Raw genomic sequence first — 14,622 nt, 5'->3', positions numbered from 1 at the left:
CACCATGTTTCTGTGATGGAGACTAAGTCATATCTCTCCTGCTGCACAATGGCTTCCAGCTCCTCCTGTTTGCCACCCATGCTGTGGGCGTTGGTGCGATGCACTTGAGCTGGGCTATTGATTTCGCCCCCAGCATTGGCTTGCCAACCCTAGGCTCATCTCTAGTGAGCCTGGTTTTATCCCCTTCCCCCTTCAAACCTAGTTTAAAGGCCTCTCAATGAGCCCCTGAGACATCTCATTGGAACTTTTCATAAAGACTCTAGTGGATAAGAATATTATCTTTAAAAGCTACACAGATACGTGTTCTCCCTCTGTTATTTCCTCTAACGCTTCAATACTAGTTCTTCCCGAATTGCTAATGATATGTCAATAGTATATCATCTCCAAAATACCATTAGCAGGACATTCCTTTTCCCAGTCAGAAATACTTACTTTATCCCCATAGGTTGAAGGGCATCAGTAGCTGGTGTTCAGCACTTTAATCTTCTTGAATCAAGCTCTCACCAGGTGAGGAAGCTTCATCCCAGTAAGAGTGCTGAATCAGTATGGATCCTGAAGTCCTCAACTCCTCCAGCTCTTCAGTGTCTGCTTATTGACTCCTCCAAGCTCTTGAGCCATTAGCTTTAGAGAAGATGATGAAAGATGAACAAGCCCCTTGTAAGAAATGTTATCTGAAAATTTTTTTATGCACACTGCACTCTGCAGTTATATTTTGATGATTTAATTTTTTCCACTGTTTTCATATTGCTGTTTCCCCTTCTCTTCCACTGGATTTCCTTCTCCTCGTATAACCAATCACTACACACAGCCACAACACAACTTTTTCCAGACTTTGGTACTTGTGACAAATATCACACAAGCAATCACCTGACTTCTCAAAAAGAAGATCCAGTGGTCTTTAAAAGCCTTCCAGGTTAAGTGGTACCACATGGAAACTATTAGAACTTTCTGATGTGTAAAAAATACTAGTGTGTTAGCTGCCCAGTGCAAGCTTCAGTGAAGTTTTATACGTATGTTTATACAATACAATAATTTGTGTCTTTTCTGTTTTATTCAGGTCATTGCCGTCGTTATGGATATGTTTACAGATGTGGATATCTTTAGAGAAATTGTGGAGGCATCTGCTAGAGGGATTGCAGTGTATCTCCTGCTTGATGAGTCAAACTTCAGTCACTTTCTGAAAATGACGGAGAAGCAAGGCTGTCAAGTTCAGAGGCTCAGGGTAAGGCTTCCTGTATTCTTGTGCATGAACATTCACTACTCGTTCCTCCACAACCTATTGAAAAGGGACTATTATTCAAAAAGTGATTATCGAATACTACTTTTTCAAATTAACTAAGAGGTATAAATAGGTAAGCTCTCAGCAGAACCTTCTCTACAAATGTTTTTCTCTTTAGAAAGATTGTTATCTTTTTCATGTGTCAAAACAAGTATTTGATAGATTGACATAATTTTGCATATCTTATTTATAAAATAATTTTCCATTATTACGTATTTAGGAATACTACATGTTTGAAAAACTTAGCTTCTTTTTGCTTTCTCTTAAAGTAGCCTACAAATAGAGTCATAAAGCTTATGTAAATTAATAAATTGCATACTTCATTTTACGATCGTTAAAGTGTCAAAACAAGTATTTGATAGATTGACATAATTTTGCATATCTTATTTATAAAATAATTTTCCATTATTACGTATTTAGGAATACTACATGTTTGAAAAACTTAGCTTCTTTTTGCTTTCTCTTAAAGTAGCCTACAAATAGAGTCATAAAGCTTATGTAAATTAATAAATTGCATACTTCATTTTACGATCGTTAAATTTTTTATCTATTAAAATACTTTAAAAGGCCCAAGATTCTTTTATTACTGATTTCCTGAAATCTATATTATCATGTCTGTCTGCATCATGTCCTAGAGAGTATTACTTTTATTCATGAAATACGTAATTTTATCCTCTAAGAAAGATAACAAGAAGACTAAGGTTTACATTTTTCACAAGATGTCCTGTGCCGCCCTAATATTTAACAGGGATTAGAATACAAACCATGAGCTGCATTGACGTGACGTAAATGCTTCATAAATACTTCTAGATTTACTGTACTGTAGATAGCACTGAAGAAGTTCCAAGGATGTTGCCAGACTTTCTTTGCAAAGCTCTGAGCACTGCCTTGGCTGAACTTCCATGTAGTTCCATTTGCAAGTCCTTGTTTCTGTAACTAGTTAGGCTGTGTTTGCTCCTGGCAAAAATATTATGAAAGCTCTTCTTAGCAGTGTGCATTTTAAGAACCCAGTCCAAAAATCAGCTAGAGGTGTGATGTATTTGTGAGGATAAAGAAGGCTTTTTGTTAGAATTTTGGAGCAAACCTGTATTTTATACCAGTTTATGCTCTGGAGTGTTGACTTAGGTCCTTAAATGTATTCCCACACCACTTTCCATGCTTGTTTCTTGTGTGTAAGTGTGTGGGATTGCCCTCTGGTGGCCTAATATACAGAGCTATGGGAACTTTTGGAGGGAAAACATTAAAAATATGTTGTGTGTTTGTAAACACTGGTCATGTTTGCCTTCATGAAGTCAGTATTTGGCAATATTTCCATACTCTGGAACTTAAGATACCACCCTTTGCTGATTACTTGAGTTAACTATGCCATAGAGGTTGCCAAAAATGGTGTATGTTTCTTTATGCATGAGTTTTATCCTCTAAAAATAAAAGAAATTAGGAGCATGCATTTCAAGCAGTATCTCAAAAAATGCTATAGTATGTATTTTCAAATTAATTCTGTGCAATGTGTATCTACAGCTGTTTCGAAAGCTTAACTTCTTTTGGGTGAGTTCGAGGTTGTCTTTTTAATATGGTTTTATAGACCTACAGGCATTTATACTGTGGTTGAAAGAATTAATGTACATACGTTAGAGTGGATTTTGTATGGGTTAGGGTGGATTGGAGAGGTTTGGACTTGGCCTCTTCAGTGACATTATGTATTATATGTCCCTGTTTCGTAACGATGGGAGAAATAAAGTACTTCTTTACTCTGCAAGGTGTACTTAGAATAGTTCAAGGTTTATCAGAAAATGAAAAATATATGCCAAAGAGAGTTGTGTGCTGGGTTTCCAGTTTAGCTTGTAATAAAGCTGTCCAAATTAATGGTCTTCTCATGCAAGTGCTACTCCCAGTGACTGTTGCTCTGGGAATAGAAGCTTACTACTCCCACAGTAATTCTCCTGTGCCTTTCTTGAGGGTGAAGAGAAACTGATGTTGACTATGAAAGAACAGTCAGTACTTTGGAGAAGTTTTCTCCCTTTCTCTTTTTCCCATCGCCTCAAGGCTCACAAAAAACCCCCCATCTTTAACTTTTTGTGCTCTTGGCTTTTGGTCCTCCCCTTCTGTTCAGTGAAAGCAGGAAGAGGACAGAGATGTATGGATCTGTTTCTTTTCCTCAGGATGTAGCACCAGCAGCACCGGTCTTGTTACTCTCTGGCATGATTTGGTTCAGTCTTGCAGGAGTATAGCAGACACTCCTCATGCCATGCGCTTATGATGAGTTTCTGTAAAGCTTTTCTGACTCAACGCCTTCTCTGGCTCTTTCTGTCTTCCTTTGTATCAGTAAAAAATGAGATGCAGTGGTGAGCGAGACTGTACTTTTGAATTCAGAGTTACAATTCAGTAGTCTGTATGGAAAAAGAAGAGGATTTTATTCATAAATCTACATTAAATGTCTGTGCAGACAGTTTTTCTCATCTGTAGTCTGCATGTCAGGACATGTTTCCCTCTTTATTGAAAGATACAACTGAAAAAAATGGAATGACTATATATTCTGTGATTATTATTTGGATTCTGTATAGGAGAACATGAAATCAGGAGTTTACTAGGAGCTTTTTCAGTCTTTTCTACAGCATTTCTTCTTGTGCGTTGGTTTTTACTTAATGTTCACCTTAACATCACTAGTGGAACTCAACTCAAATAATTCATTTTTTTATACTTTCCCATTTCTCTTTCCCCACTTTCATTTATCTGTTTCCTGACTGTCCTACATTTTTCCCCATTAATTAATGTGTTTCTATTTTTTCTCATCTCTCTCTAAGCTTCTTTTGATTAACTTTCTTTCCAGTCTGACTTGTTGTTCAGTCAGCGATTCTTTTGCATAGAAAGATGAAGAGTCATTACAGATTCTGACTTTTTTCAGGTGGTTTTTCAAAAACTAATAGCTGAATTTTTTGAGAGATGCTTTTTTTTCTGCTACTGATAGGTGTTGGAGCAAACTATGACATAGATTTGCACTGCAAAATGCAGCACCGAGACAACAATCCCCAGACCCACCATAATGCTCAATGCAGTAGCTTAATTTTGGATTAGAAACAATGAACCAGTGTAGGCAATGTTGTTAATGCCTAAGAAGTCAATCAAGCTCCTCAGCTGATGCCAGATCTTTGTGTTTTATTTGGTCTGAGGTGAGGCATGTGGCAGAGGCTCCATGCTCTGCAGAAACCTATTTTTACTTCTCTGGCAATAAGGAAGAATCATCTTGCTACAGGAGGATATTGAAAGCAATCTGACAGGAACTATTTATCGCCTGATACTCCTTTCAGTATTTTTAATGAATTGCAGGAGTGAGAAAACAGAACCACTACTGAATTGATTTTACTTTCCTTTTGTGAAGTCTACTCCCAGATATGCATGCTTAAATGCATAGTAGGAGCTGCTCGTGAGACCTGATTGCTGCCTGTTATTTCTCACCAGTGTTATCAAAATCATCAAAAGTTTTCCAGTACTTCTACGTCTAAGTCAAATTTGGTTATTAAATAGACGTGCACAGCACGATGTTGTATCTGTGAGCAAACTTTTGTGCTAAGGGACTCCAGACTCCAGTGAAGTCATGGAGATTTTGTCTTCAGTAGTCATTGAATCAGATTTGAGGTCAGAATAGAAGCGAGCTTGAAAACTACTTAGCATTTGTACACCAACTATTATCTCTTAGTAAGAAGAGAGGCCCAGGTTAATAAATAATATTGGTAATGATGAACAATATGAGAAATGTGACTTTTTTTCCTTTAAAACTGTTAGGCTAAGTGTTAGGTAGACATCCATTTTCTTCTTTGTGCATTTTCTTGACAGCAAGTACAGGGTGACCGACTCTACAAACAAAAAGTGCTGAAATGAAATGTTTGAGACCAGTATATTCACTGTACTTATCTATCACATTGGAGGGTTTTTACTGATGAAAATAAATGTGTAATGTTGAATTATACTTCAAAATTTTAAATCATGCTTATGTGGCTCTCTCTGGGAAGATAATGGTGCAGTCATACATAAAAAGAGATTAGAGCTTGTTTCCTGTTCATCATCTGGGTGTCATTTAACTGGATAGCCCTGATGGCCATCCTTAAACTGCAGCCACTGGATGTTTTCGATGTCCCTGAGTGTCCTACACCCTGCTCTTGGAAGATCCTGTGTCTGGCTTCAAAAACCTCCTAAAACATCAAGTCCTTGATTAAATTTTTCTTCTGTATGCATCCACTAGCAGTCACTGACAAAAACAGGTTACAGGACCGGACAGATTTTCCGTTTGACTCGCTATGGCCAATCTTACATACTTTTGTGTATCCCGTCAGGCTAGCTGGGATCCTTCATGATGTGTGGTTTACGGTTTGCCCATGATTTTCCTCTCAGGATTCATAAAGGAATTACTGCTTTACCCACAGTGATGCCTAACACTTCTGCAGCAATCAGTGACACACTACCGTTAGCACTGTTAGCAGGGTGTCCTGTAGCCTGAGGATGAAACCAAGTAGGAAGGTGAAGCCCAGCATTTCATACCAAATGGGGCTTGCAATTCAGTATGTATATATTTACTGCTTCTAATCCTAAGTGGAACACATTGTTATTATATATCCTCAAATATTGTCTGTATTTTGGACAATTATTCAAAGTATGCATCCCTGGCACCTAATTAGAGGGTTTGAAGTAGGTGAAGAATGCTAGATGAACTGTGGAGGAAAAGGAAGTGTTATGTGAGAAAGGTGAGCATGATCTCTGGCACATGCCTTTGTAATGCTGCTATGTTCCCGTCTTCGAGTGGATGACCTACCGAGACAGGGAAAGAGTTGGCAGGGTTAAGGAAGCAGCATAGAAAAGCTGCAGGAGGAAAAATACTGAAGGGAAGGAAAAGAAAAAGGAGAACAGAGGAAGCAGTGACTATGATTTTTTTTAAAAACAACAATTTAATGTAAATTTGATTTCTTTTTTAGATATGCCTACTTGAAGTTATATTTCAACTTATGAGTACCTGAGGCAAAGCTTTTTTTTATAGAGTATGGTAATTTGCAAGCCATTAGCCTTGCTTGTGCCTCCGGCATTCCAGATTCCCAAGTGATATCCTGTCCAATACCGATCAGGCCTTATCTCAATAAGATTTGATACGTTCAACTGGCATGTCTTCAGGCCAGCATTACTTGTTATGGTTATTTGAAAACGTATAAGCTGCCTCTCAAGTTACCTTTTTCGAATTATAATGACATAAATATAATTTAATATAGTTACATATAAATCTGACATACAAATATAATTACATGGTGTATAGAATTGGGTAAAACAGTCATTGAAGTAAATGCAAGTTTCATGACTAATTCACAAAATTTTACTTTATAGTAATAAGGGTTTATTGTTGTGATAATCTTTAGAATGGGTAAGTTCCAGTATTTTCTTTTTTTCTTTTTCAGGAATTACTTTTTCCACACTATTTAACTTTCAAATAAAAGCTTTTTATTTAATTACTTTTACTTAAAGCTTGAGTAGCTGCTGGAGAAAGAATAATTTTCTTCAGTGGGATTGGCTTGTTCAAAGTTCAACAAAAACCACACTGGAAAAGCGGGAAAATTGACTTTCATTGATAAGAAAACTTCTGATCAGAGTGCAGAAAACTTGAAAGACACAATGCTAGATTGTCAAAAGTGATTAGCAGGTAGAGGTGCAAAATTATGTCAACCTCTCATTCAATAATGTAAATTGGGTTGTTACTGTTTCTTTTTTAGCTGTTTCTGAAAATAGACCTAAGCATCCACCTGTATTTTCACTTTTAAAATTTTTACCTTTTAAAATTTTACAGCATTTCTAGATAATACTTCTTTTATTTATCTAATTAAGATATAAACTTCATGTTTTATGTTTTTAGCACATTTGCAAGACATTTAGGTCACAAACAAAAGTAATTTTTAAATGCTGTCTTTGTACATTTTAACTGATTGCATTTTTGTTCAAACACAGCTTGACAAAAATGCTAAGTAAAAACTCACCTAACAAGTAAATAAAATTTAAAGAACTTGGATAGCTTGAGTTAAACCATAATTTGCCAACTCAGCAGCTTTTAAGTGTAACTCTCGCTTCTTTGATTTGATTTTTCTTTTGATAAAAGTTTTAAGATGCCAACAGTGAAATATGTACTGATTTAGAAAGCATGTGTTATTTGGAAATGTGCTTTCATTTCATGGAGATTTTCTCCTAATTTTTTGAATTTTCTGCTTGGAAAGATAAATTCATTGGATTGTAGTAGACACTATCATTAAAACTCCTACAACCTCTATCTATTAGAACTCCATATGTTTTAGGTAAATGTGTAAGTGCTCCCACAGACAATAAAGGTTTATGTAACTGTATTGCAAACTCAGTCATACTTTATAGACTGGAATCTTAAATACTTTTGTAAGTTTAAACATCTCTACAGCTTCCTGAGGAGGGGAAGCGGAGAGGGACGTGCTGAGCTCTTCTCCCTGGTATCCAGTTGACAGGACGTGTGGGAACAGTTCAAAGCTGTGTCAGGAGAGGTTTAGACTGGACATGAGGAAGTGTTTCTTTATTGAGAGGGTGGTCAAACACTGGAACAGGCTTCCTAGAGAGGTGGTCAATGCCCCAAGCCTGCCAGTGTTTAACAGGCATTTGGACAATGCCCGTAACAACATGCTTTAACTTTTGGTCAGCCCTGAAGTGGTCAGGCAATTGGACTAGATGATCGTTGTAGGTCCCTTCCAACTGAAATATTCTATTCTATTCTATTCTATTCTATTCTATTCTATTCTATTCTATTCTATTCTATTCTATTCTATTCTATTCTATTCTATTCTATTCTATTCTATTCTATTCTATTCTATTCTATTCTATTTATTTTATCCCCCTGGTTTTGCAGAATTTACCCTGTACACAATCTTATCCATTTTGCTTCATGAACAGCCCTAATCCATCTGTACCTGGCCTTCACAGAGCATGTCTGCTGTGATTTTCAACCTGTCCTTGTAGCAGTCCCGTGAAGCAAGACATTCCTTTGTATTCACAAGTCTTATATTCTATTTCCATATATACAGTCTATGTAATAACCATATAGATTCTGTTTTCTTACTGCCAATGCTAAACTACGGATTTCACTCCCACTGGAATACTTGCAAATTACCACAAATTAGCATTGCTAGAACAAATATTGCAAGGCTAGAAACTACAGTAAATATTGTGATCATTCACAGCTATATTCCAAGCTATTTTTATGTCTTGTGAAGCATTTTGTATCTTGCAGCCACATGAGGTAGATGCTGTAGGTCGGTTTGCATTGAATATAAATTTAATTTTTTTATAAATAAGCGCCTTTCTGTAACAATAGCTGATAAATGCTTTTATTATTTTTTCTACATCCATGTAAGAACTTTTTATTCTTAGTATATTAGTAGTAGTAGTACAGTCCAGAAGGTGTTCTAAAACTTCTTTTGAATTTTTTATTTCCAGGAGCTTAAAAAAACAAGTGACAGTAGGGAGGAAAAAAATAAAAAGACGCTGGCTTAGCTGAATCAATTTCATCCACAGTCTGGGAGAAAAATAGACCACATTTTTGAGATCCAACATGGAAAATTTCCCAAGTGCAATTTACTGAGTTTGCATGAGTAAAACATAAAGCTTTTCAACAGAATTCAAACAACTGCTGCGTAGAGTTTGTTACCTATGCATGTTGTGGTAGCATCTCTGAACTTAGAAGTATGATTGATGCCATGGTGCAAAGCTGATTGAGAAATCTTACTGGTCATAAAACTGCAAGGGATTCTGGTGCCAGGTGGTATCATTCAATGGATCATCTCAGAGTGGGGTATCTGTGGTTTTAGGTATAGCAGCCTTGTTCAATTAAAATAAAAGTGATCCTGGCTCTTTAGATGTTGTCTCGGATTAGCTGAAATGCTTGGAAATCTAAATATTGTACATCAGATGATGAAAAGAATTTTTTTTTTTACAGTACAAAACCTCTTTCTCTTGTCAAAGACTTCTTGTGCCAGAACTTTATTTCTGGGAGTGGTGGCTATGGAAAAGTAGAATTTCATTTTCTGTGGCCTAGGAAATCTCATCAGTCTTGAGGACAAAGCAATAACTTGCCATTTTGGGTCCCTAGGGGACAAGTTTGATCAGAGTTTACTTCCCTGAAGAGTTTATTAATATGCAATAATATAACTCTTCTCCTACTGTACCTCTGACTTTTAAACCCCTGGATGCTAAACATGAAATATAGTATACCAACTAAAGTATTTCAATTGTCTTTTTCAGAACATGAGGGTGCGGACAGTAAAAGGACAAGATTACTATTCTAAAACAGGAGCAAAATTCCATGGAAAAATGGAACAAAAATTTATTCTTGTTGACTGTAAGAAAGTCATATATGGTTCTTACAGGTAAGATCAGTTACTGAGGTGTCTGCAGAAAACCTGTCATCTCAGTACCTCTCCTATTGCAAATTTGTTTTTTTTCTATTTCTGAAAATTCTTTCAGGGAACTCCATGGATAAATTTGATTATCTTTTCTGTAATTTAACAAGTTATCATAGATATTTATTGCTAACTAGCCTAACACAAAGCCAAATTTTGAGATCCTCGGTTAGTTTTTCACAAGTCAAAAATAAAGTATATAGCTTTTGCTATAGCTGGAGACTTGCTAAAAGGAGAGAGAAATCCTGATTTGTCTTATATTGTCTGAATTATTCTTGTTTAACAGTCACTACAGAAAAAGCTGCCAAAATTATTTCATAAGCTCTCTTGGATAGTTCCTTCTCGTAATAGTCTTCTAAAGCTAACATTATAGACCTATTCTATGGCACTCTGTAGTGTATCGTGGTCAAATTCAGAATTGCCCAAGTTAAGTTGACATAGTTTCTTTATATTTAGCTAAGTTTCTTTTTTATACTTTCCGTTTTATTTCCAGTGTATGTGTGCAAAGCATAGGCTGGAAGAACTTACAGCTTTGCAGAGCTGGAAAAGAACTAAGTTAAAGCAGGGACAGTTTTATCTCACACATTATTAAATATTTTCCTTCTTTTCATGCTACACTTCTCTCCCTTGGCCTACTGAATTAGTTTCTGCCAGCATAGTGCCTGGGTGCCAGATCCACAGCCACTGACTTTCATAGATTTCCACCACTGTAAGCTTTCAAAAATCTGGCTTTTTATTTCCTCTGAGACTTGGCCAGCCCCAAATTCAGGTTGATGTATATAAATGGTAGTGAGGTAAGTGACGAGTTCATAAATGAATCAGTGTAAGAGCGTCCAGGGAGAGTCTGCCTGCTTTGACATCTACACACAGTGTTAGAGTCTGTGAGAATGTGATAGTTTTTCTCATTTGAGAAAATTTTCTCATTTTGAAAAATAACACTGCTTTAAGACCTAGCACCACAGGGGCTGGAATCATCAATTTCTATAGAAATTAAGCTTGCTTTGTAAAAGAATCTAGTGATTTATAACAGGAAAGATGAGTCTTTCTGAATTCTTGCTCTCTGAACTCAATTAAAAGTTTAGTTTTTTTCCAAATATTGCAAAATATATTATTCTTAATTGTGAAAATTAATAGAAAAAATTAATGCAGCATGATTTGATTTAATCTCAGCACACTATTATTTCCTGAAAAATACAAAACTAACAAAACAAAAAAAATGAAATCAGCAAGCTATTTACGTGACTACAACAAACCTGGTTTTTAACATCCAGAAGACAAATGCAAATAAAACAAGTTCATTGATTTAATTAAATTTTTTCTTTTTTTTCATGAAAATAGGATTGCAAAACAGATTTTTTCTTTGTTGTAATCTACAAATTAGATTTTGACACCATGATATTAGGCTTGTTGAAACATCTTTAATGTACATGTTAATGTATTTTATCTCATTTTGTAGCTGTAAAGTAGCTGTAGCTACTTAGCGTTGAGCATGTGTTCAGCCTTTCTAAGTACAATAGAAAAGAGGAAAATTTCCTTAATCGGAATATCATCATTGCAATTAAAAGAAACGTTCATATCCAATCTGGCGTGCATAGTAGAAAATGTAAACTTTTTAACAATTCTGAGGTGTATCTTTTTGAAAATGTGTTTAGAGTGAAGTACATTCAGAACTGTTGAAGCAGTTCTGCATATTATTTCAAATGTATTTTTTTCACAACATAACCACACATTAACATTCTCAGACTCAGGAGTAAATACAGTGGGTCTAGTCAATCCTGGCTTAGTCTTTGTAGAGGTAATTTTGTTCCATTGGGTATTTGTACTCCACTGTTCTACATTTTTGAACACTTTTTTGCAATATCCACTTTTTATAAGGGCAATTAAATAGTTATAGACTCATTCCTGCTCCCACTGAAAGCAGTGGAAAGTCTCCAGCTGAGTTCAACTGGTATTATCATAGAATCATAGAGGTTGGAAAAGCCCTCAAAGATCATCGAGTCCGACCGTCATCCCAACACCACCATGCCCACCAAACCATGTCCCTAAGCGCCTCATCTACACGTCTTTTAAATACTTCCAGGGATGGTGACTCCACCACTTCCCTGGGCAGCCTGTTCCAATGCTTAACCACTCTTTCAGTAAAGAAATTTTAGATTAGATTAGACCTTCCAAATCCAAATTCCATTAATCATGCCTGCAATTTATTTATTTATTTAGAAAGTATTTGTACAAAACCCAGTTTGTGTGAAAGCTTTCTTATCAAGAAGGACCAGTGTAATGCCTTTCTTCAAAAGAACTGTTTCTAATGGTCATTTGTTCTTTTTTCAGCTTTATGTGGTCATTTGAAAAAACCAACCTCAGTATGGTTCAAGTTATCACAGGACAGCTGGTTGAATCCTTTGATGAAGAGTTCAGGACACTGTACGCCCGTTCTTCTGTTCCTTGTTCATTTGCCCCAGAATTAGTGCGGGTAAACAGTCGCAGGACACTCTGGGATAATGATACATACCAACACTCAGTGTCTTCCTTGGCTTCAGTTTCTAGCCAAAGAAACCTTTTTGGTAGGCAAGACAAGGTTCACAATATAGATCCTGTTTGTTGGAAAACTCGAGGAAGATATGCAGTAAATGAAATAGATAAATATGGCTTAAGAAATCAAGCCTATAATAAACAACCATTTCATCCAGGTTTTAATATGCAAAATCCAATCCAGCAGTATCAACCTAGTGAAAAAAATGAGCACTGGAAGAGACATAGTTATGCTGGGGAGAAGCCAGAAAGGACACCTTACCTATTGCTCAACAGAGCTATTAATAGAGCCAACAATCCATCAAATACTTGGAAAATGCCATCTGATAGCCTTAGTATTGTTTCTTCATTACGAGGAGGATATGCAAATAACTACAATACACCCCAGCAAAGTTTTGCCGATCAGTTTTCACGACCAAAGGTAAATCTTGCAGAAAGAAATTCAATTGTACGGAGGTCTTTTAATGGGACAGATAATCATATCCGCCATCTGCAGCAAAGGATGCCGACCCTCGAACACACAACGAAATCATTCCTGCGTAACTGGCGAATTAAGTCATATTTGAATGATCAAACAGATTATCCAGTAGAGTCTAATGAGTCGGCCTTGGGTGACAGATATGATAGCTATGACACAGCTGAAAATATTAAAGCTCATGCACTATATTCTCATTCTCGCTTACGATCATCATTGGTGTTTCAGCCAACTTTACCTGAACAGCAGGAAGTAAGCAGCTGTGCAAGTTCTTCAAATTCAACTATAATTGGGTCAGAGGGAAGTGCAACACCTAAAGGGACATCTAATCATGCTCCAAGTGTGGAAAATGGAACAGATAATATTTTAGAAGAGCTTAGCACAAACGTCCCACTTAAATCAGATGCACCAAAACCCCACAGAATTCATATTGCAGACAACACAAAACCTGGTATAAATTCAAATGCAACGGGTGACTCATCTCTCTATTTGTACACAACACTGTGTGCTGACAAACATGCAGAGAATTTGAAGAACCTTCAAAATGAAAATATGCTAAAAAGGAGGAGTTTTCCTATGTTTAATTCAAAGTCCATATTAGACCCTGGTGCCAACAAACATGCATCCAGTTACGTTTACAGCACATTGACTAGGCATAGACTTAAGCAACCAGTTAGTCCAAAACTTCCAGAAGACACGCTGAAGAGCTCTAAAAGTTTGCACAGTGTCACCAACCACTTGCCACAGGAGGAGAAGAACCTCAAAGGAGAGCTAAAGAGCCCAACTGCTAGCAAGGCAATCTCTATGGCTGCTCTCACTGAAGCTAGCAAAGAGGAGTCTTGTAAGGATTGCACATCAAAGAAAGAAAGTAAGAATTCCCCAAGTTTTCTAAAGAAAGGATCTCAGAAATTGCGGTCACTTCTTAATCTCACACCAGACAAGAAGGAAAACTTGTCAAAAAACAAAGGTCCTGCCTTTTACAGAATGTGTAGTAGTTCTGACACGTTGGTTTCTGAAGAAGAGAATCAAAAACCAAAGATTTCTGAGAATAAGACAGATTCTTCCCCAAGGAGAAAGAGAAACACATCATCAAATTCTCAAGGTAGCTTGAACAGAAGTAAAGAAGATGTCACCGGGAGCCCAACAAAGTCTCCGAAGTCACCAAAACCTCAAAAACCTCCATCTGATGAAAGCAATAAAAAGTGTCCTCTCTTGTGCCCCCTTGAAAGTAAGTTCATAGAAACTGCAGGAGATGCATCTACCCCAAGATTTAATACAGAACAGATTCAGTATCAAGACGTAAAGGAAATCACCACAAATACTACTCCCGAAAGTGCCCCTGTTTCTGCTCTTCAAAGAGCAAATTCAGTGACACCACAGCTGGCAAGCTCAAAACGCCAAGAGGAGCTAAGATCTCGTTTGAGTGAAAGGCGTGTTTATAGCCGCTTTGAGCCTTTCTGCAAGATGGAAAATGCGAGTCAACCCCCAGGAAATGCACCCAACAGCAGTTCACATCTCTCAGATACCAAAAGCAAGACCTTAGGGAATAATTACGGCAGGAGTAATCACATGGTCAGCTACAATTCAACTGGTTACAATCCGTTGCAGCCTAATGAAAACAAGCTGAGGGGATTTATGCAAAAGTTTGGGAACTTCCTACACAAAAGCAAGTAAAAAGTTTGTTGATTATGTTGAAATACAGCAAGAGTAGCAAAGCTGGACATAATCTTAACTGGACAAGACTGACAGGCAACTTCTGTAGAGCTTACTTGGGTTTCTTCTTGGGTCTAGGACATTGGAATGAATGTACATATTTTTACATAATTATCCTAGAATTGTTATACTTAAGTCTTTACAGAAATTCTGTGTCCAGAAGATGTCTCAAGGGTTGTTTA

The 14,622-nt window shown here is 36.8% G+C and overlaps 1 protein-coding gene across 1 annotated transcript in view; it reads left to right on the top strand.

Moving 5' to 3' along the window:
* FAM83B (family with sequence similarity 83 member B) overlaps window positions 1-14,401 on the top strand; it is a 49,822-nt gene extending 35,421 nt beyond the window's left edge. Inside the window, exons 2-4 of the mRNA XM_009279733.1 lie at window positions 1,058-1,222; window positions 9,566-9,690; window positions 12,052-14,401. Of these exons, the coding sequence (XP_009278008.1) occupies window positions 1,058-1,222; window positions 9,566-9,690; window positions 12,052-14,401 (2,640 nt within the window). The remainder of the gene's footprint in view (window positions 1-1,057; window positions 1,223-9,565; window positions 9,691-12,051) is intronic.
* Window positions 14,402-14,622: the final 221 nt, after the last annotated feature.

The sequence above is a fragment of the Aptenodytes forsteri genome, unplaced genomic scaffold (genome assembly GCF_000699145.1).
Source record: "Aptenodytes forsteri isolate BGI_AS27 unplaced genomic scaffold, ASM69914v1 Scaffold115, whole genome shotgun sequence".
In the NCBI taxonomy this organism is placed as follows: Eukaryota; Metazoa; Chordata; class Aves; order Sphenisciformes; family Spheniscidae; genus Aptenodytes; species Aptenodytes forsteri.
Note: the sequence above shows the minus strand (reverse complement) of the source record. Positions and strands in the feature narration are given on the sequence as shown.